The following is a 22,344-nucleotide window of genomic DNA, read 5'->3' on the forward strand; positions in this document are numbered from 1 at the left end:
ACGCTGTCTCTTAAATATTTCAATTTAATTTTATTTAAAATGGAGCTTTCTAAATGTATTTTGTGAAAACTATAAAAACATTTTGTACAGTAAAATTGTGTCTTAAAGAAACCTTTTTTTTTTTTCTCCCCTTGCTTGGTCGATGCTGTGTCGCTTTTTAAAGAGACAAAATCTCGACAAATCTTGCCGCAAATTCGAACATCCCTAATGTTGACCATTGCCACTAAAACAGCCTGCGATATGCACAACACTTCAGAATTCCCACCCAACAAAGATGTCCAAAATAACAAACCTCTCTTGATGTATGGGGCTGAAGCAAGTCGACACAGACCATACAACACCGCCACACAATGAGAAAGGTCAAGGAATTCACGATCACTGGCTCTTGTTTTAGTAGAGTTACGATGGTATGAAAAAAAAATACAGAGGCAACAAGGAAGAGGAGGAGGAAGAAGCAAAGAGAGAAAAAAAAAAAGAAGTCATGGAATAAAGCAGTCAGCGCCTAGAGCGAGGCAGAGGAGCGATTGTGTGGCAGAGTGAGTTATTTTGCTTCACTTGCTGCCACAGCAGGGGGGGGGGGGGGGGGGGGGGGGGGGGGGGGTTATATGTGTGTGTGTGTGTGTGAGGATTTAAAAGGGTGTGTAGAGAGAGTGTGAGACCATCTCTAAAAGTAAAAGATATCCAGGAGAGAGTGAGGTCAGGTAGCATTCACACAACATGCAACAGCACCAAACATCTAGCCAAACGGATGAATTTAATTACAGCGTCTTACTCGGTATTTAATGGTTCAATCAGAAGTTGGAGGACTGGAGATTAATCAGATTTTTTTTTCTACAGCTAATGCAATTTTTGTACAAATTTAATCCAGTTTATCACACCAACGGAGGAAGGCAGAGCAGAAGAGATGGCTGCACAGAGAGAGAGGAGGGACATTAATAATTACAGAGAGAATGAAAGAAATTCAAAATGCAGGAAAGACTGCAATTAGTGGAAGTCTAAATAATACAAAGCTTTGGAGTGAAATGGTTTCAATGTAATCCTCACTAGTAACAAAGTTTCTTTGGAAAAAAAAAAAGTTCCTCAGAACTTTGTACTTTTGGATCCGTTCTTTAATGAAACACAATCATTCTGACATGGAGAAAACTTCATCTGCATTTCCACAGTCGAGAACAGTAGCTGACAGACTCCTATTTGATGTCAGCACTGGAGTTCTCTGCACACAAACTTCATGTAAAGCAACTGAAGAAAAATAGCTTTGGCTTTGGTTAAGAATTAATAGGACATGAGCGGCAGCTGCCAAAGACACAATAATAGAGCTGAATTCTTTACAGTCAGTCCCGTGTTTTTCCTTTCGCTGAGAGCCATTTAAAAACTGCGCGCTGTAAAATGTTCAAACAGCAACGGATCTCATCTTGTACCTTATTTTTACAGATTATATTCAGTTAGAAATCACACATTTTTCCCGTAAGAAACTCTAAACCACAGTATGTTGCCATAAAAAAAAAAAAAAAAGATCATATTTAAACAGTTTCAACACTGAACACTGTTCCTTATTGTAGACAAAGTGAGACAGATAAGAGCATCTACAAAGCCACATGTGATCGTTTATTTTTGGGATTTGGTGTTTACAGGTCTGACCAGGTCTGAGGCACCATTAAAAAAAAAAAAAAAACTGCAATAGCAGTTGGCTATTGCAAAAACTTGGCGGATTTCTGATGAACTTGACAACGTTATTACCACTCACCAGACATTTCCCCGGCCTCTAAAAGAGAACTTTAAAAAACACCATTGAAAACTTTAGAATTGATTTTAATTATGTTTCTGAAGACTTTAATAAAATCATTGGCATTGCTTTGAAAACCTTGGTATAGTATAAAACACACTAATATGTCTTAGGCTGTCCTAATGCGTTAAACAACTATGATGTTGGGCTATAATGTGCAGCGTTGTCCAAGCAACATATGAGGGAAGCTGCAATCAGCCGCCAGCCATAAAAAAAAGAAATGTTGAAATGTTTATTTAACTGTACTGAGAATAGCACCAATTCACTAACTACTAGTTATATGCCAACTTCACATAAAATTAAGGCAGCCCTTTCATTCTTTATGAGCATACGAAAGTGACAAGCTGAGGTAATGCTTTTAAAACTAAAAGTTGTAATAATCAAATGAAGTGATGTTGAACTCGGGGGGGGGGTCAAACATTGAATCTGAACAGTGACATAAAAACTTCTCGCTGTTAAAAAGTGTTGAAAAAAAAGAAAAGACATACCAAAGGTATGCCAACATAAACACGTGGCAGAAAGAATGCATTCAATTTTGAGATCTACTTTAGAGGAGTACCCTGAATATGTCAGCACATCCACTTCAATAACCTGGAGAGCTGTTTTTACCCTGACAACACAAGCTTCTGTTCACCTGTATAAGTGACCCGTGTATGTCATCTCCGTCTCCTGAACCCGATACGTGAGCACGCCATTTGTGGATAACACTGTCAGGTAACACAACTCTCTTCCAAAACATGCTACAGATGGTTACCAGTACTGCCAGTTTCTACAGCCAAAGTGGCATCAGGGGCAGACTGAAGGAAAACAGAAATGAAACATTTAATTTTTCATGTTGTTTCTTTTTCTGTGTTTCTCTGTGTCACCATTTGACCTAATTTGTACTTTTGGGCTTGTCATGGCAAAGCAGCTCATCCAGCAAACATGCCTGATGAGGTGTGAAGCCTGCATCCAAATCCAGCTTGCCTACCCTCTGCCCACATTCCTGCTCTGCTCACTGGTTGGGTTGCGTTCTGTACACTTATTGTCTTTTATTTAATTTCACAAGGCAACATTTCATTGTCCTGAAAAAAAAAAAAAAGAAAAAAACAAACACTGTATTTTCAGAATGATGTAAATGGTGGAGCAGCGCAACAGAGAGCTGTTGTTTTATACAGCAAGCCCAGAGCTTGGTTAAATTATTTAAAGTCTGCCAAGATGGAGAGTCTGTAAAGACTAGAAAATATTTCATGATTACACGTTACTTGCAAACAAAATCCCAAGAGGCAGAGGAAAACACTATGAACACACTGAACGTACCAGACCTTAACCAATTCCCAGTCTTGGATTTTAACTGGGTTAAGCACCAGTTACCCTGCCAGTCGTATACTATTTTGACACACCTGGTCTTGGGTCAGAACACCAATTCAGCAGAGTTTTCACATCAGCTTGGAAATGAACTATCAGAAGAAAAACAACTTGATATAGCGGAGTAAATGTGTCCGTTATGAGCAGAGGTGTTGTGGCTGTTTAGATCTTCACCGCTGGCTGGATCAGTTGGCAGGTGATAATGGTTGGCTGGGTTATCGGTGTTGACATCATGTGGGCAAGGGAACAACTTGGTCACCGCAGCAAAGAGGACAACGGCTGCAGCTTTCCAGGTGTTGGTTGCCCATGGCGACTGGGTGAGAGCTCTAGAAGTCCAGGTGTTTGGTGCCGGAAGTGCCGGAGCCACAGGCTGAAGCCACAATGGCTGCTCCTGCCAGCTCCCCCCTGCTCACGCGGCTCACCGTCTCGGACAAGTCCGGAGGCAAATGCAGCCGCTACAGAAATCACAGAAGGGGTGGGTGGGAGGGAGGGTGGGTGGGTAGGGCAGGGGTGGGAGGAGATGAGTGTTAGAGCGCTCGTATGAAGCACAACAAAAAGCACTACAGTGGATCAGCATACAGTATACAGTACACCGTGCACCTCAGTGATGCTTATTCATAGAGAGCCATGTTTGGTTGAAATTGCATTAGATGCTTCAGCACCCCCCCTTAACACTGACAGCATGGAGTAAACCTGCTAGCCTGCTGCTAAATGCTTCAGAAAGCTTTAGGTCTGTTCCACCTCACAGGGAATGTACTGTATGTGCACGTGTGTGAATAGTGGTATTCCAGGGAGGTGTGTATGGAACAAAAACATCAAATATTGAAGGAAAAAGAGAGCGTGTGTGTTCAGGCAGAAATGGATAAATCCAGATGAATGTTTATGCTACTGCGGACTGCTTTAGTGTAAGACAGATAATTATATTAAGCTAATAACAGAGTCATTGTTTTAGCCATTTCACAGCAAAGCTTATCTGTAATGCGGCCCTGCGCCGACTCAAAGCACAAAAACACTAAGAGGTTAATAAGGGGCACTCATTTAAACCCCCCTCACCACAACATGCTAACTATTACAAAGCTTTGGAGGGGCTACACTGCTCTGCTCTCACCAGAATCAACATAAAAGAAAGCCAATAGACCTCCATGAACAACATCTTGAAGAGCCCTCAAGACCGTGAGAGGAGGTGAAGTATCCGCCGAGTCAAGTGTGCCCCCGACAATGGTGTTGAGTAGCATGTTGCTTGAGTGTCTATCGAGGAAGTTAACTCAGAATACTGCCATTCTGGGGACAAGAGAGGTTAAACCCTGTAATTTGCCCCTGAAAGAATCTACCATGACATCTGAAACCCGCTGGTCAAAGCCTGCGCTCCCACCCCATCCCAGCCCTCTAAACCTTCCCTGCCCGCCACATCCTCATCCCCTCAAGACATCCAGCTTTAGGAGAGCCCCTCCACTCCCACAGATACTTATCTTTTTCTAAATGACTAGGTGTTTGGGTACGGGGTTTAAGAGCGTCATTACTAAGAGATAATTCAGGACTACGCAATGCACTTCACCCCTCTAGGGTAGACTATTTCCACCCATTATACAATGCTGTTTTCTTTTTTTGAGGACCAAAACACCAAAGTCTGTTTTTATATCGCTGATGGTCATGATATGATGTTCCTCCAGCTAATGCTGACAGTTCAGAGGTGCATCAAGCCCACGAAGCTTCTTTCCTGTTGAACTTTTTTTCAGATCGCTTGTGAGGTAAGGAGAATAAACAAGAGGAAACAAGAGGAGACCTCTTTGTACTGCTCTGAAAATTATCTGGGGCAGGCGAGACACTTAGAAAGGACCTGTAATTTATTGCAGGATGGTTAAGGTTTGGTTGCATTAAGACAAGGAGAATGATTCTCATAGTGAGGAGAAACACGAGTTATGTGACATGCGGTAAATTTGGTCAACTCTTTCTCTGACTCCTTCTCTCTCACGTGCACACAAACATCCAGGCAAACTTATAAATTGGCCTTGAGGAGGCCTCCACAAAGTCTGCTCTGCTTCCATCCCTGCCAAACCTCACCTGTGTAACCTTTCGTGTCTTCAGCTCACTCGAGTGTGATTGAAAAAGAAAAACAATGCATTGATCAAGCCTGGACTCAGTCCTGCTTAGTGCACTGCAGCGGAAACACGGTAGAGAGAGGGCTGGGAGAAAAATCAATCACATATACATCATCCTCACGGGGTGAGTAAAAAAAAAAAAAAAAAAGATATCACACCGTTGTCTGGCTGTCACGCACCCACAGGCCTGGCTACACCGCGTCTGCTTGGCTCTGGGCTCTGCAACCCACTGAGCATGTGCAGAGCGAAGGTCAAAGCAAAGCAATCCAGAAGTGCAGCTCAGCTCCTCTAACCTTTGAGTTCAGGGGCAGATGAGAACAATCAATGTTAACATCAAAGTTGGAGGGAGGAGCAGACAAAACCGATCGATCGGTTTGACACACAGAGGGAAAAGACCGGCTCGAAACAGTGAACCACCATCACACACATCAGTGACAGCCAACGTCACAGCTAATGAATATCAGGGGCACGGAAACTAAGTTTATCCTAAGATTCACTCCAAATAAACTAATTTGACATCACTGTTGAGTGGCAGAGTACAATCAATGGAGAGATTAAAAAAATCAGTTTTACCTTGCTTTGACATTTACACCCTTATTTTGGCAGAGCTACCTCGGACAGTCACTTCGATACCAAACGTAAGTTCAGCACAGGACTTAGAAAGACACGGTCAGGGAGGCTCTAAGTCTTCTTCCCTACGACCTGCACACTCCATGATGTAAACAAGGACATCCGGAAAACCCTCAGAGGCATAGTGGGGAGTATGTGTGTGTGAAGTCTTTCTTTGCTGCCTGGCAACCTTCATGAGGTTGGAGAAAGAGGAGAAAAATAAAAAATAAGAAAGGGGTGGAGGGGTGATGATGGTGGGTGTTAGATGGGAGTGGGCGGCGGGAAAATAGACCATTGGCTGTGGTGCAGTGGTGGAGGGGGGGGGGGGGTGTGTGTGTGTGAAAATGGATGTGTGCCACAATGTCAGTGTGATTATGTGCATGTGTGTATTAGAGCTGTGATGTCAGTGTTCCCTCCCTGGTGGCGGGCAGAAGTAAAGGTCTGTGGTTCAGCTCCGCTCCACAGCCAGAGGGGCTGGGGCCATGCTGGCAACAGGGTGAGGGGTGACAAAGCTCCAAACGAGCGCTAAGCACTTCAAATGAGCCCTTAGGGCCGGCCCATGGACTAGCTTTGCCTAAGAGGGTTACTAATATAACACCACAATGGCCAATTCCCCTCAGCTTACGGGACATCCTGAAGACCAGATTCCTAAAGAGTAAAGAATATCATGCTGCTTGGCCGTTTTTAATCTCCACATATGTTTGTGGATATAACAGTTTCAGAGTCAGTAAAGGCGCTGATTTTAAATGCTTTGTTATGTTCTGATTGTCATAAAATAATTGTGGAATATGCAGAGTAATTTTGCCAACTGAAGGAGACCCACACAGAAAGCAGGACCATCAAAGGCATTCCACTGGCTTGTTAATGACTGCAATATTAGGTGCTAATTCAACGTGTCATTTCTTCTATAGAGTTTCAGCCGCACTTTTGAATAGCCCGTGTCACTGTACAGATTAGAACTATGGGAAATCCAACACCTTGTTGGAACACATGACAACTGGTCTGGCTGTTCCAATCAGATTAGCAAATGGTGGAACATGCACATGGAAGTGACACAATATTTACCATCAACGCCTACTTAACGAAATAATTGCTGCAATAAGGCAATTTCATAATCTCCACTAAATCACTCAAATGACAGAAAGAGAATGTTTTAGCATTAAAGCTGCAGTCTGCAGGATTTGTTGTTGTCATACGTAAAGTCCTAATTTTTGGTATTTTAAGGGTTTACATGATCTATCAGAACGCTTGAAGTTGAAAACGGTGACCTCCGTAGTCGCAAAATGCAAGAAATGCTTATTTTTTAACCGAAAAATAAAAAGTTATTCAACTTCCTGTCCCGCCCCATCAAAACACATGAGAACTCGTGCACGTCTACGTGCACGCCAGATACGCGTACACGACTCCTCATTCATCAACTCACCTGTCATTTGCGATCATGGAAGACACAGTAAGTAGACTAGCCCGTAATGAAGTTCAATAGTCTAGATAAATAAGCGTGGGGACGAGCCTACCTTGTATCGCGCGTGCACAATCGGTGATTGACAGGCAGCAGAGCCCAGCTCGTAACCTGATTGGTTACCTTTTACCGGTCCGGTCTGCAATTTTGTAAACAAACCTGCTGGCTTTGGAGGGACCTAGCGGGACATATAGGGGACCTAGAGAACTCATTTTTTTTTGTATTGGGGTATTTAATGTAGTACTTTCAGAATCCCCGGACAGTTCCAGGCATTATGCTTGAAAAAGAGTTGTAGACTGCAGCTTTAAGCAGACATCATGACAGAAGAAATGGCAGTCAAGAAGTCTGCCTGTACGGGTACACAGTGACTCAAAATATTGTTTTTCAAATAGAGAAGTACACTGATTTTGCCAGTTCCGTTTTCCCGGAGCGCCACAGCTGTAGCGCAGCCACTGGACACTAATGTGTCTGACCATGACACCATGTCAATGTCCTCCATTTCAAGCCCCATTTCTACGACCAGTTCAGGGTAAAAAATGGCAGCAGAAGGTTTCACGGCTGAAACTGGTAGACATTTCCCAGACGTTCCCGTCTGATCATTCACTAAAACAAGCTAAATCACCTTCCCAGTACCGTAATCCCTCATACCTCTAAAGTTACACTGCATTGTGTGGGAAATGATTGCTGAACCTATAGGAACCAGTATCGGCTTCAGCATGCCAAAAAACCCCATAATGAGGTGATGCGTTTTTTCTATTTAGGACACAAACTATCATCACATTTACGCTGCCAATTTCAGAGAATACTTCCGCTACCTTGCCAGAAAAAAAAAAAAAAATGCATTAACAACTCGGCATAAATCCCATCACTTTGCTTTGGTAATTCTAGCCCACCTGCACATAACAAAAGCAGAGAAGAAGCTCTACCTTCCTCTTATTCTCTGGTAACAAAGAGTGAAACACAATCCCTGGCCTTGCCCTAAGTACAACCTGTTGATGAGAGAGGTCTTTCTGCCTCAGACTTTGTCTATTTCAGAGTGTAAAAAATTCTTTATTCCTTTATCTTCTTCACTAGTCTCTCATTTTCATTCAAATACAAGTCAAAACATCTATGGTTTTTAGTTCATGCTTAACCTTCTCCCTGGAGCTCTCCCTTTTACTAAACGGTAAAGTTGGTGATTGAGGCAATGCAACTTCTGTAACTCATTAACATCAGCTAAATTTAGGAATAAACTTGTGCATAACGTGCAATGAGGGCACATTTTCCACCTCTGCATTGCTCTGTTGATACACACCGTGATTAAAAAAAAAAAAAAAAAAAAAAAAAAAAAAAAAAAAAATCATTAATTTGAATGTTTTGCAGGGAAAACAGCAGCATACAAAAAGTACAAAGGATACAGGAGAAGAAAGAAAACATGTAAACAGCTTTGGACCTCTTCTCAAATTTCTCTTCAGTAATTGGGTGATGGTCACCTGCTCACTATGTCACCTGCTGCCTGATCCAGGATAATCTGAGAGGCAGGCATACAGACAGTCAGGTGGACTGACAGACAGATACAGACACAGGCTCCTCATCTCTTCCACTTCATGGCCTAATGAATCTGACAGAGTAGGCAGAGGGCAGCCAGAAGGATGAGTAAGCATTTTGAGTGCAATTATATTTCTAAACACAGAAAGAAAGGGAAGGTACTAATAAGTGACTGAATTTCATTATAAGTGAGCGTGTCCAAACAGGAAATTGATTAGCTGACAATATTTTAAGCTTTTTCTTATTACCTAAAGGAATGTGTATTCCTGTTCTCTCGAATAGATAGCTCCTTACTTGCCCTTCACGCTCCACAGACTAATAAAAAGCTCCATTTGATATTATCTGTCTATTTACTGAACATGACATGCATGGGAATCAGTGAGCTCCGCTGTGCTTCTGAATAACAAACGGACAAACAAGGGCCAAAGTGCAAATGCACTGTAACACAACAATTTGACTGGTTATCTCCATCATCATAATCTTCAACTAAACCCTCCTCTGGGGTCTTTGGCTTGGGCCTGTCAAGAGCTTTGACAGGGGAAGCAGCGTGGGGCCATTTTGCCTCTTTTCAGTTCAGTTTTGTTTCTCTTTGGAGGGTAGTGTTGGTATGGACCACGGGCATTGTGGAGTGAGGGCACATTGACCCTTATGGTGGTGCATAGTAAGGGGAGGGAGGATAGTTGGTGTTATGGACGTGGGCACATCCAGGGAGTGCTGGTTTGCCCCTGGAGTGACATGGCGCCTGGGGAGAAAGGGAGAGGGGTAGAGGGCGAAGAGTACAAACATATCTAAGTGCTGCCTTCACTACAGATAGGCCCATAGCAAAGAGCACAGCTGTACGGGTTATGACAGCATGTCTGGGGGACCTCTTGTGCCCTCCACCCCTCAAACACCCCTTTTATCCCTCAAACCATGACTGATATAGACATCCTCTGGTTAAAATACCACTGACTCTTTTGGTAAGAGCAGGTTTTCCAGGGCAGCATGGGCGACCTGCTGTAGGATCACACTTATAGCTAAGCTACAGCTAGAAGCTAAGGCTACAGTTTAACAAACTATTCAACTGTCTACAGCCAAAGTTACTGATTTCTCTATCGTCTTTTGCTCCAATTCATTCTCATTGCCAAATCTTGACATTCAACTGTTTGGCCAGAAGCTGTTTGTATGAGTTGTCAACACATGTGGCATCCCTTTACCGCCACCGTCTAATGCACAAAGAATTCCTCTGCACCTGTATCTAGCATGGTAATTACATGTGGAGCTTGAAGGAGAGGAGAGCAATAGAAATCTGACTCCAAAGGAAGGGCATAGCTGTTTTTCACTTCCTTTTTTTCAGTCTTTATTTTTGACTTCCTTTGCTCTAGAACTGATATTTTCCACATTGCAACAGTGACACATCACCGACATCCTTGGCACATTCTGCACGTTCAAAAGTGAACTTTGAAGGTACCCTCTGCTTTTATAACTGATGCAGCCGGGACCTGCCCAAGTGTCATTATGTGATGACCCTAGTGTAAAATTATTATTTTTTTAAGCTTAAAAAAAAAAAAAAAACAACAACAAAAAAAACATTGACAACTATAAAAATATTAGCTGATTAGAAAAGCTTGGGCAGTGTCAAGAATAGCTCTGCATTTGATTTGCTTATTTGCAGAGAGCTAAATAGGAACTGCGATACCACCAAAAAGAGCATTACCAAGAATATTTTGTCATGCATTATTCATGCATTCTTCTGTGCTGCACTCAGTCTACAATTGTGCACACCCTTGTAGAAAAACTGACGCACATTGCCACTCTCCTATGCATGTGTCACACAGAGGTATTTAGAACATGAGTGCACAATGCCACGTTGTACAGCTAAGGTTTCCTAAACCCAGCCTTACTTCTAACAGAAAGTCCCATTTTTCACCCATCATTTGTCCTGTGATAGAGTTCACACAGTTTACAGGCATAACATTTGGCAAAGCGAAAGGTCGTCTGGAGGTTACTGTGTCGGGCTGGGTAAGTGGCTGACCCCTTGGGAGGGGGTGGGAGGGTGAAATGACTCTCACAGAGGAAGTCTGTTGTGCTAGCAAAAAGACTAACACTGAAGAAGTATTATAGTATATGTGCTATGTAAAATATTTCCAATGTCCTCCATGATTACATTAAAACAGTTTTGTAAATCTGATCTAATAGCACCTTCTTTTTTAATATACTGCACATGGAATTACTGCAGTATAAGCCACATGAAACATATGATGGTGTTCTGTTTTGTTCCTGAACAAAATGCAACCCATGTCATGCCACAGAGTGGAGGACATAACATGAAGATTAAGTCAAGAATCACAGATCGATTCTTTACATTAGGAACTGAACGAACAGAATCACGGCCTCAATTTCCCCTGGCTCTAATCTTTTTTTGGGGGGGGGGGGTTGAAGATTCAAAAGTAAGAGAATAATGGAGGTACAAAAGATATTGGGGTAATATTCAAATCTGAAAATGAAAACAGGAAGATAATGTTAATACAATATTAATCAACATACAACTTATGCGAGGAGGCAATAAATAAAAGTAATATTAGTCACGTGTTACCAAGTCACAAGGAGTCCAAGGAAAGGTGTGTATATCAGCAGTGATTTAGTCTAATATGCAGATTTTTTATTTTGTCATAGTTTTGATCTTTGTGGTAATACAGTATATTGATTAAGTGATGGTGTGTGTATACTTGTTCGCATCCGTGTCTGTTAGTCTGCCTGGATGAATAAAGGGGGCTGGGTATAATCCATCACCAGTTGATAGTGTTCACAAAAAGAAGCTCTTTTTGCTGAGAGGACAGCCCTTGTGTGGACAAAGACCACCATACTGGGGACTTCATAGGACCCAGCTGAAAAGGTGTTGCCCAGAGTAACCCCATTCACATTAACAGGCATGCTGGCCAAAGCCAGTCATTACTGCTGACTTGGACCAGCCGGGCCACACATAGACTAGCCTAGAGCCTCTAAGGCCATTCACTCCGCATCAGCCCACAGGCAAACAGCCTGAACTCTGCCACTCGGGAGCATCTAGAATTGTTACCATTCTATTCGACTGTCCGTCTTGGGAACTTCAATATATGCAGGCTTTGAGTAAATGTATAAAAAGGATGAATATTAAAATGGTTATGGTTGAGTCTTTGTATATTCATGAAATCCTGGCAATTATGTAAAAAAAATAAAGAAATAAAATAAATGTTTCTGTAGGAATATCTTTTGGATTTTACTGTAAATAGTGGGTTGATATAAAACAAGCAGCTCCACTATATCTTGGGTAACTAGTTACCAGAGGACTAATTTGATTTCCATGAAGATGAGGTATGACAAAAACGTTTGGTGTTACATTCACATAAAGTATGCTGCAACAATCATTCTTCTACTTTGTTTTCCCGCATGTTATTTTTTTTCTATAAAGCTTACTTGGTCTTCTTCCAAACTTTCTAAAAACCCACATTCTTCAAAAAGTTATGGGAAGTCCATGCCTTCACTCCAGAAACTCATTCCTTTTCAATAACTTCAAAGCATGAACAGAATTGGGAGAAAAGGTGTTCACTCGAGGTTCCAAGTGAGCTGAGCCGGTACTATACAGTGACATGGAATCACAGCAGAGCATTGATTGGTCAGAAACAAATCCTGGTAACTGTCGGTAATTCTGGTATTCTTTTTTTTTTTTTCTAAACGTCTGTTATGATGCATAAACAAGGCAGTGGGGAAGTTGCTTGCATGTAGGAGCAGCTGACTGAGCTTTTCAAAGTCTAAGCAATGCCTGAAATAAGAATCCAAATCTTCAAAGGAGATGCAGAGCAGAGATAAAACCAAGAGAAAGGAGGAGGAAGTTAGAGCCATTTCTTCCCTTGATCCTAATGAGAATTGTGAGATCACTGGCAGACATTCAACATTCAGCATCACTGCAAAAATAAGTCTGCAGTAAAAATCTAAGAACACAAGCAGCGTTGGTTTGAAGGGTGTCTACTCCATGTTCCAAGACATTCCCACAGATGTCACTCATTTAGCAGTCGCAGCTTTGTCAGTAGGTAACAGAAGTGTGACATTCAAATCCAGCCTACTCTCCACTGCTTTTGTCTGTTGTGAATATTTTAAACTGGAGGGGGATTACAATACTTAGAATGTTAAGTGTTACTGTGCATTATGTTAATAGGGGGATTCACTGATCCACAGTCAACAATAGTAGACAGACAATATTTGCACAGCCATATATATATATATATATATATATATATATATATATATATATACACATATATATACATATATATACATACATATACATACAGGGCAGTCATGGTAAAGGTGGCTTTGCCAGCAGTTTACCCAGGAAGCACCTCACCTAGCTGTGGCTAAATTTACACAACTACCTGCCCACATATATATACTAAGTATATGCATATATTAAGCTACAGAAACATCAGAAATCCTAAACATAAAAAAATCAAAGTGCCATAAAACAAAACAATAACTGCAAGTCAGAACAGGAGCAGATGCGCCTGCCTCCAAGACCTTTAAATATCCTTGAATTTACGCAGTGAGTTTACCTCCCGAACATTCAGGTGCTTTTACAGCTGATTCCAAGCAGAAGGAATATCGTATCTAAGTGTCCTTTTTTCCACCTCAATGCAGGCTTTAGGAATTGAGAAAAGCAATAACCCCATGAAGCAACGACAAAAACTCTCTGTAATTTTTTTGAAGGTTGTAATTCTACAGGAAACAGAATTCAAAACAATTATGATAATATCATCCCTTCAACATACTAAAAGCTTGAAAGATAATCATTTACTGTTAACTTGCCAATGTCTTGTATTTTGCAAAAATTCAATTGTGTTTGAGCATAAATAAATAAATAAATGAAAATCACTTTCAGAAAAAAAACAACTTCAGACATGCTCAAAGAAGTTAGATGGCCCTTATTAAGAAGAAAATATATCAGTGTCATAAATCTGGCTTAGAATTTGCATTATTCATGGATTCCTCTACAACCATTCACTGCCCTTTTACCATTGTCACATGACGTGACACACCAAAATCAAGGTCACCTCTTTCATGTTGCACATTGGAATGATACGAGAGGAAAGCTGATGAACTCTCAGTTGGATTGGAATGCTGTGTGCAACTAATCTACTGAACCTCCGAGTACGTTGGTTTGTAAACGTATGCCATTATATAAATAATATGCAGTATGGAAAAGCCCCGCTAGGTTGGACAGAACTCATGTGTTCAACTTTTCAATTCCAAGTCAAACATTGTTTGGTATTATCAGAGTTTGATATTCTGGGTGCAAATAGCAAATAACATCCAAAGTCACTACTTTCATATATCATGCACTGGAATCTTTTGTAAACAAATACAAATACAAATCTAACTCCTAACCCCTTCCTCACATTTCCCCTCATTCCCCACCTCTGCTCTCCAGTACCCTCCCTGTGGGCAGGTGGTTGTGTAAATTTAGCCACAGCTAGGTGAGGTGCTTCCTGGGTAGACTGCTGGCAAAGCCACCTTTAGGGTGTTCAAGATGTCAGACGGAATGAGACATCACCATGACTGCCCTGTCAAAAAATTCACCACCTTCCATTTCCCACACAACCCCTAGGTCCTCGAAGCACTGTGGGTGATGGGGGAATTCTTGTTTTGTGTTTTCTAATTTTTGCCTGAAACACACCAGCCATTACCTCACCCCGAGAGCTGGCTGAGTGTTAATTGTGAAACATTACTGAAGCTATTAAAACAGTGAGCCAGGGCCGGAGGAGAACACACGCTAAACTTATAAATCGGCGACAGTGCCAGATGCATGTTCTAGTTTTCCAACAAAAGGAGAGAATGGCAGCTGACTACATTCTGAAGCAATGATAAGAAATAAGGCAAAAATCGAAAAAGATTTTAACAAAAGGGGAAGTAACATTCTGGTGAACAGTATTTAGAGATGTGATGTCAAACTGTGCATGTTCGCAAAAATACCCCAAATGTTTTAGACAATTGAACATGAAAAAAATAATGTGAAGCCACAGAATCTTTTTGCACTTTTGTTTTCTCTGAAGGTATAAACTCCACATCAGACGTGGAGGGGAAATGCTTTTGAAAGTATACTTTGCAGCTATGTGGTAATTTAAAATGGTAAAAAAATAAAATAATGCATTACTTTAATGGAACTTATCTAATTACTTGAGGTAAATGGGGACACTTACTATAATGTTCTGTACTGTTTTATATAGGCAAGGAAAGAAACAGCATTTTGTGCAACTGTTTAGAGGTTAGATTAGAGGTGACTATCAATGAGAATAAAGACACCATTTTGCTATTTTCACACACCACTCGCAACTTAGCTACATTTTTCTTGTAATTACTGAGCCTTTTATGTTGTGGTTGAGTTTTGGGAAACTTGTAAAGCAGACATTTTTTTTTCTAAAGTGTGGGCTTTTCTGTGGTTAGGATTATTTGTCAAAAACCTTTGATCAGAAAACCACAAAAGCTTGAGATGACTAACGAGTAAGAATATTACTCTGAGCTATATAATTAGTGTGCAATTATATTCTATGAAGTATAGGGAAAAGGAAAGGGTTAGTATTGAGATGGATACATGGTGCTTTTGAGTTGAAAAGAATAATAAAATTGGAAAGTGGTCCAAATCTGACTATCAGCTTCTTCATTCTCCCCGATTTCGAGTTGAACGTTTTGCTGGGAAATGGGCGGCCTGCCAGATTGGGGCCAAGTCAGAGTTGTCAGGGGATTACAGTTCTGCCTTGCTCACTGCAGGGGGTGCGGAGTGGGCCTCAATTACCCTGGAGCGGCGTGTTTGATTTGGCCCGGCACTTTTGGGGACAGACCAAAAGCTGAATAATGCACCATTAGCAACTCAAAATCCTGCCCTAAAATGAGTCCACTTATGCATCACATACAGTAATTGTGTGTCCATCAAAGGTTGGCAGGTCCACACCAATTACCCTGATAACAACAAAACAATCTATGCATAATATTATCTGCTGAACACCTGTGGGCACCCACACACATCCAAACTTCTCCCTCTCATTTAAAGTCTGTCTCCGACACATGGTGGCACGATGAAGTGTCAGCCTGGAGTGCAAAGTTGCTTTCAGATAATCTGGAAAAAAAGTGTTTAGGTTTGTATTTCTTATGGGACATATATATGTGGGAGACTGTGAGTTACAGAGTGTGTGAGGAGACAGATTGAGGGAGATCCCCCTACTCTGGCTACAGTAAGAGCTGTGCAATTGAATTTCACAGGGTATGAAGCAGCAAATGGCATGTAAAGGCTCAAGCATCTGACAGTTCCTGCCACACAAACCAGACAGATAAGGGATGTGTAAATGACATCATTAGGTAACTCTGCAGGACATTAGGGGCAGTTTGAGGCCGGCAGGGGGCTATAAGAACCAAAGGTCCTCCTTGAGCTCCATTGAACAGCTACTCAGCCCAATATACAGGCACTTAGGAACACACAGGGAAAATCACTTATATAAACACAAGCTGCAAGACAAACAAGGACTCAAGACAGAGGCAAGCAAACAACCAAGCACTGTTTTCAAGCCCCAGCCACAAATACATGCACACCAACACGCATGGGAATGCACACATACACACCGATTCAAACTGCAGACGCCTCATTGAGGTATCAGTCCCGGCGATTGTGTTTGTCCACCTGGGTATGAAAGAGCCATTTTGGCCTGTGTTGAGGAGACAGCAGTGTGGTACCACTCAAGCCGGAGCACAGATAAGCTACGTCTGTCTCAGTGCTCCCAGGGAGGGGAAGCAGCCAAGTGTGGATGCACCTCATTACCTCACTCATCCACACACCAATTACCCCTAAATAAATACACCCAGCCCACAGGCAGCAACAATGACATCCAGCCTGAAAGAGAAGAAAGGATGCCCGTTCAGAAAGCATTTGCACGCACAGAAAAGTGCTGTTGGATAACGATGAAGAAAAGAAGTACAGAGAAAGAAGTAAAAAGAAGAACATGCAGGGGGCTCCAAGTCTTTTAAAGAGCTTAAAGACGCAATGGAGAAAGAGAAAGAATGAAACAAACACAGAGCAAGCAGGGTGAAGTGATTCAGAAAATGATAATTTCTTGCTAAATTTCACCCAACACATCCGCAAATGATTGTTGTGGCGGGGGAGGGGCAAAGTTTAATTGTTTTAATGCATGCAGCCATGAGATAGCCCTGGCGCAGACTAACGTGGTGATCACTGTAGAGCCGACACATATTTGCATGTGGGACGGACCACTTGGGGTAATGGACAAGCAGTGAGTCCAAAGGCCAAAGAATGCAGGCTAAAAAGAAAGCCAACGAGAAGCCAAAGAGCTCAATACCCAGAAAGTTTGGCAAAAAATGGCAGGTGGTGCGGAATGTGACAACAAACACTCACGCCCTAAATATAAGAAAACCGTTTAAGCTGTTAGCAGTGAAAAAAAAACCAGTTATTGGAGAGAGAAGGTGAATGAAGGATGCAGAAAAGGTGTGTGGCAGAGAAAAGAAGACAGATGTGTTTTCAGAGAAGGGAGGTACAAATGAGGAGAGGAAGCCAAGAGATCCTTCATGCCCCCTTCTCCCTCCACCCCACTCTCCCACCTCCCTCCATGTGGGATCTTTCTGCATGAGTGACTCTGTCATACCTGGGGGACAAAAATGGTCTCTGGCTCTCTCTTCCTCTGTTTGTCTCTTTCTCTGCCCCAGTTCTTTCCTTCCTCTCCTCTTGTATAGCTGTGCTGTGATTATGGTAAACCAAGCCGTGTTAGTTGTGTGGTTTTTGGTTGCAAAAGCGCCATAAGAAACAAGTATAAAATAGTACCATATCCATACCATAATACATTATAGCATTTAAAGATTATTACTTAAGCCTTCATGTACAAAAATGTGCAAAAACAACCACCCAAAGTAAAGCTTGTTAGTAAATTAATCATTTCGATTTTAGCTCCAACAGCCAAAAGAGGGAATTCACTTCCTCCTTGAACACCTGCAAAATCAGGTGACTGTTGGTATTGTATGTAGCTGGAATGGTGTGTTGTGCGGGTGAATCAGTATGCATATCTTGATTGGCTGCTCTTTAGTCACCAGGGTGTCAGAGCACATTCAAAACTTGAAAATAACCCACATGACCAGAGCCAGCCGGTTCACCTGACCAGAGGCAGATTCCTGGTTAACTGAAACAGCGGCTGGGAACGTGTCAGATTTCCAGGCTGTTGATTCAATGTAATAAACAGAGGATGATGGACGGAATGGAAGTGAAAGGAGCAGGTTTATTAGGATTCCTTCCTGATGGAGGGCTAATTGAGGGAGGGCATGACGTGCGGTTCTGGTGCCACAGGTGGGTGGAGTAGCACTGACATGCTGTGGCAGCATAGTCAGGATTCCTGGTGTACAGCTCAGCCCTCAGCTGGAATCAGGCTGCATGAGAATCCCAGGCTCTGTCACATGAAACAAAACAGGCGAGGTCTGTGAAGGCGTACTGGTCTTTGTGATTTGTCAGTCTCTTACATATTCTTAGCCGCAGATGGGAATATAAATAGAAAGAGCTTTTCACCCTTTTTCTTCTTATTTCCTGCTTGATTGTGGCCTAAAGGTCTTTCCTTTATTCAGTTTTCTGTACCCTGCGACATGAACACATGCTGCTGTCAAGCCCTGAAGCACGCTTCTCGCACTCATATACCGAGGACATCCCATTTTCATTAGGTTTCGTTCTCTTGCTTTTAGTTGATCTTTATCAAATAAAAACACAAAGGCGAAACACAAAAACAATACTTTCCTAAAAAGAGCCAGAACTTTTTTTGAAAATGTTCTGGATTTACCTTATCGGAACCTCCTTTGCACTCAAGTTCGCGTGACCTGTGAGATTTCACAAACTACCTGTGCCTGAGAGGAATGTACAGGAGATATGCAAGTTCCTGAAGTGCACCCCCCCCCCCCCCTTTCTTTAAATCAACAAACAGAAATGATTTTACTTGCTAGTTTTGTTTAATAATGCTGAACTCACAACCTCATGTTTGGTTTGTATAACACTATGAATGACATTTTTATTTTCTTTTTTTTTTGTTTTGAGACTAATGAGGCATGGATAATACAAACGTCCCTTCAGTCTGTGCACAATGTTTGGTGTCAGTTCCCAAAAAAACGTTTCTGCATGGACTGTTACTAGCAAATCGTTAACATTATCAGAAAATGACACCTGCAAATTTAGCTGAAGATTGGAAGAAAAATGGGAAATATTCTCAAAACTTTTGATAAACTACAGCAGATTGGAATAAAGCACTGACATAATAAGATGTTTTGGAGCTTGGCATGATCCCAGTAATCTAACTGCTCATTTGTAAATCTAGTTCATGGTTCAAAACCTACATGCATAAACTCATCTAAACGTCTACCCGTGAATCACACTTGTGCTCTAAAAGCAAACAAACTCTGTGGGAAAAGTAAAAACAATTATAAAAAAAAAATATAATAAAATAAAAAAATCAGGGGGCTGCTCCCAATCAACATGCAGAATTGGTAAACTTGTATTTTATGATTATGGGGGTTTTTGTAGTTTCAAAAGGTATGGAGAGAAAAAAGACTAAGGGAAAAGAGCAGATAAACGTTGCTTTTCCTGTACAGTTTAATGCTCGATCCCCCAATTAAATGTGTTGGCCAACCCAATATGTTTATCAAAACATTCCAGGTAGATTAAGTGTTCTTGTAGCGTGTCAATCCACTCTTCAGTGAGTAATTGTTTTGACAGAGCACAAAATGACAGTCACTGTAATAACTGTCCTGGGGCCACTGGAACCAGAAGCGGCACACTGTCAACATCACGCACTAACTACTACTTTCAGTATGATTGTCCTGCTTCCGATCAGAACTCTGGCCAAGGGACAGACAAAACATCAGTGGTGATGACTGACTGGTCGTCTTATGTAAATGCTATTAAGAAAAGATCTTCGGCAAAAGTGTCTGCCCCTCTTGACCTTCCTCGTGCAAATGAAGTTTAGTTTTCTTCATTAATAGGCATGCCAGGTGTGACATTTAGATATTGTTTTGCAGTGCACGCAAATCACTTCAGGTACATGACCTGTTCAGACAGGTATTGGTAAAGCTTGTTGTGGGAAAACAGAGTTAGTATCCTGCCTGAAGTGCTAAGTGTCAGCATGCATAGAGATCAAGCATCCTACATATACAAATACCATTATCTTACTTTTTCCCCATCTCCCAATAAGTAAGCAAATTTTTCTGTTGTACAGAGAGTACGCACCGAGAAGTGTAACTTTTCAAGGTTACAAGACTTTAATTAAATACACCACAAAAAAAAAATAATGTAACTTCATATATTTTAATCAATTCACTTATGAGATCCCCTCTAAATAAGTTAGAAAAGCACAGCATTAATCATATACAGAGCCATTGTGAGCAGATCATGACGTAACTGTTTTGACTAATGAGATTTTTAGGAATGCGTTATAACAATGTAGTATCACATGATGGCACAATTTCTGAATTAGCAGTAATAAAGAAACGAAGCAGCCCAGTTCTATTGGCCGTATACTTTGGCAAACATGCTTCCTTCATCTGCCAAATCCCTAAATTAACACCTTTTTTTGGTGAGAAAGCTCAATTTGGACCACATCACACCAACACCACAGCTGGCATTCAAGGGTAAAATTAATTACTTCAGATACATGTGCTTCCTCTCAAAGTGGCAGACTTATTTGCATTGAGGAACATTCAGCAGAAGTAATCGATGCACACACAAAATACGGCCACCCAATGACCCCGGCCCCGTCTCAAAGTCTCCTCCCCATCCCCAAAGCCCCAGCGGCTCAGCCATGCATGGAGGAACAAACACAGGTAGTGAGAGCAAATCAGACTGCAACAAAACATAGAAACATGAATGGGCAGCATTACAATGACGGGCTAGATGCAGGACAATAGGCCCAGCATTAAACAAACGGCAAATCCCAGGATGGGTTGCGGGAGTATGATACAGATTACAGGCACCTTGTCCCTGATGGGGAGCAGGGGAGAGGGAGAAAAAAAGGACACAATATTGCAATCTGACAGCTGACGTCTTCATATAAATGTATGAATTTACATTCCAATTAGAGGAAATTTACATCTTAATCACAGCGAGCAGTGTGTCGGTCCCTCGGTTAGTGTGTTGCTACGGTAATGAGGTGGGATGCTGCTGTGCTCTCTCATCCAGACAGTGATCTGTCAGCAGACGACACCTCCCTGTTATGAGGGAGCTGTACCCTTAAATACAACCGCCATCGCAATCCAGTAATATTCATCGAAATCTGTCTTAAATACCAACAAGGTGTGAGCTGCCACCCGAGGATAATATGCCAAATATGGAGTTTGAAAAACATCAAACATATCTTAAATACAGCGCACTGAACCAGGAGTGTCTTTAACTGTCACTCAAGTGACAAGCTTTCAGTACTCTACGGTATTCCATTTCTAATTTCCATACTAATAATGGGTATATTATCTTTAATGGTTTGACTTTGTTTTATGGCATTTGAAATGGATGGTGAAGCTGTCTGTGGAATGACTAAAACGTATCATGTAGGCAGAGCACATACTGCTCTAGTGCTAACAAAGGCAGCGCAAATGAGTGAGGTGGAAGGATTGGGAATGTATCATAAATATCCTTTTGGTCATCATTGAAATCAGTGTAAATCACAGCATCCAACTAACCCATAAGTGAAGCTTACAATGAGTCATCAGGCAGCATGTGTAAACTTGCAAGAAGAGAAGAGAAGCAGGCCAGCAAGAACAGTTGAGGGAAAACAGTAAAACCTGCTTCTTGTTCGAGTTTCCAAAGTCTATTCTGGTACACTTGTTGTGGTTTAGCTCAATTAGTAGACAGGAGCTGCTGGTTTGAGATTTTGGAATAAAAGCCACACAAGCAAGCCTAAGCCTTGAGGAGGGTTTTCTTTTTTCTTTTTAAAGACACCACTACCAATGGCAATTTTAACAAATGCAGCAAAGGGGCCTTTTAATTTCAAGCAGTCAAACTTGGCTGAAATAACTTTGAAACCAGTGAGATCACTTGTACAAAAGTGCTGATTGCTGACAATGCAACCAGGAAGAGCAGAATAGCACTACCAAATAGAAGAGCACATTAATCGCTTTAACGCAGCCCTTTGCCATCTTCACGCTTGACTTTAATACAGAGATATGTGAACAAAAAAAAAATTGGAGTGAAATGAGGCATGCCATTTTTATCAGCTACCTCATAGCCAATCAGACCCCTCCTGCCACAGACACTGCTCTAATGGTCGATATCTATGGAAGCAGCCTATTACTGGATACTGCCAGTAATTAAGACAAGTCAGATTACACCAGGCCAGTGCATCCTCTCTGATATGTAGGCTGCTATTAAGGTCTAAAGTGGTAAAACATTTGTAGACTGCAGTGAGAAAAGAAGGAAGACTCATGGTGGGGGGGTGGGAAATCATCACTCACAAAAATGTTGCGTGTCCAGGGTAAGTGCTGAATGC

At 41.6% G+C, this 22,344-nt stretch overlaps 1 protein-coding gene across 2 annotated transcripts in view; it reads right to left on the reverse strand.

Annotated features, from left to right (window-relative positions):
• Positions 1-1,087: 1,087 nt before the first annotated feature.
• elp4 (elongator acetyltransferase complex subunit 4) overlaps positions 1,088-22,344 on the reverse strand; it is a 57,526-nt gene continuing 36,269 nt past the window's right edge. The window contains exon 10 of one of the 2 annotated variants that reach the window (XM_075462325.1): positions 1,088-3,585. In XM_075462325.1, coding sequence (XP_075318440.1) covers positions 3,457-3,585 — 129 coding nt within the window. In that variant the 3' untranslated portion in view covers positions 1,088-3,456. Of the gene's footprint in view, positions 3,586-18,122; positions 18,277-22,344 lie in introns of those variants that run through there. The other variant, XM_075462327.1, reaches the window with a different exon arrangement.

The sequence above is a fragment of the Odontesthes bonariensis genome, chromosome 1 (assembly GCF_027942865.1).
Source record: "Odontesthes bonariensis isolate fOdoBon6 chromosome 1, fOdoBon6.hap1, whole genome shotgun sequence".
NCBI lineage: Eukaryota > Metazoa > Chordata > Actinopteri > Atheriniformes > Atherinopsidae > Odontesthes > Odontesthes bonariensis.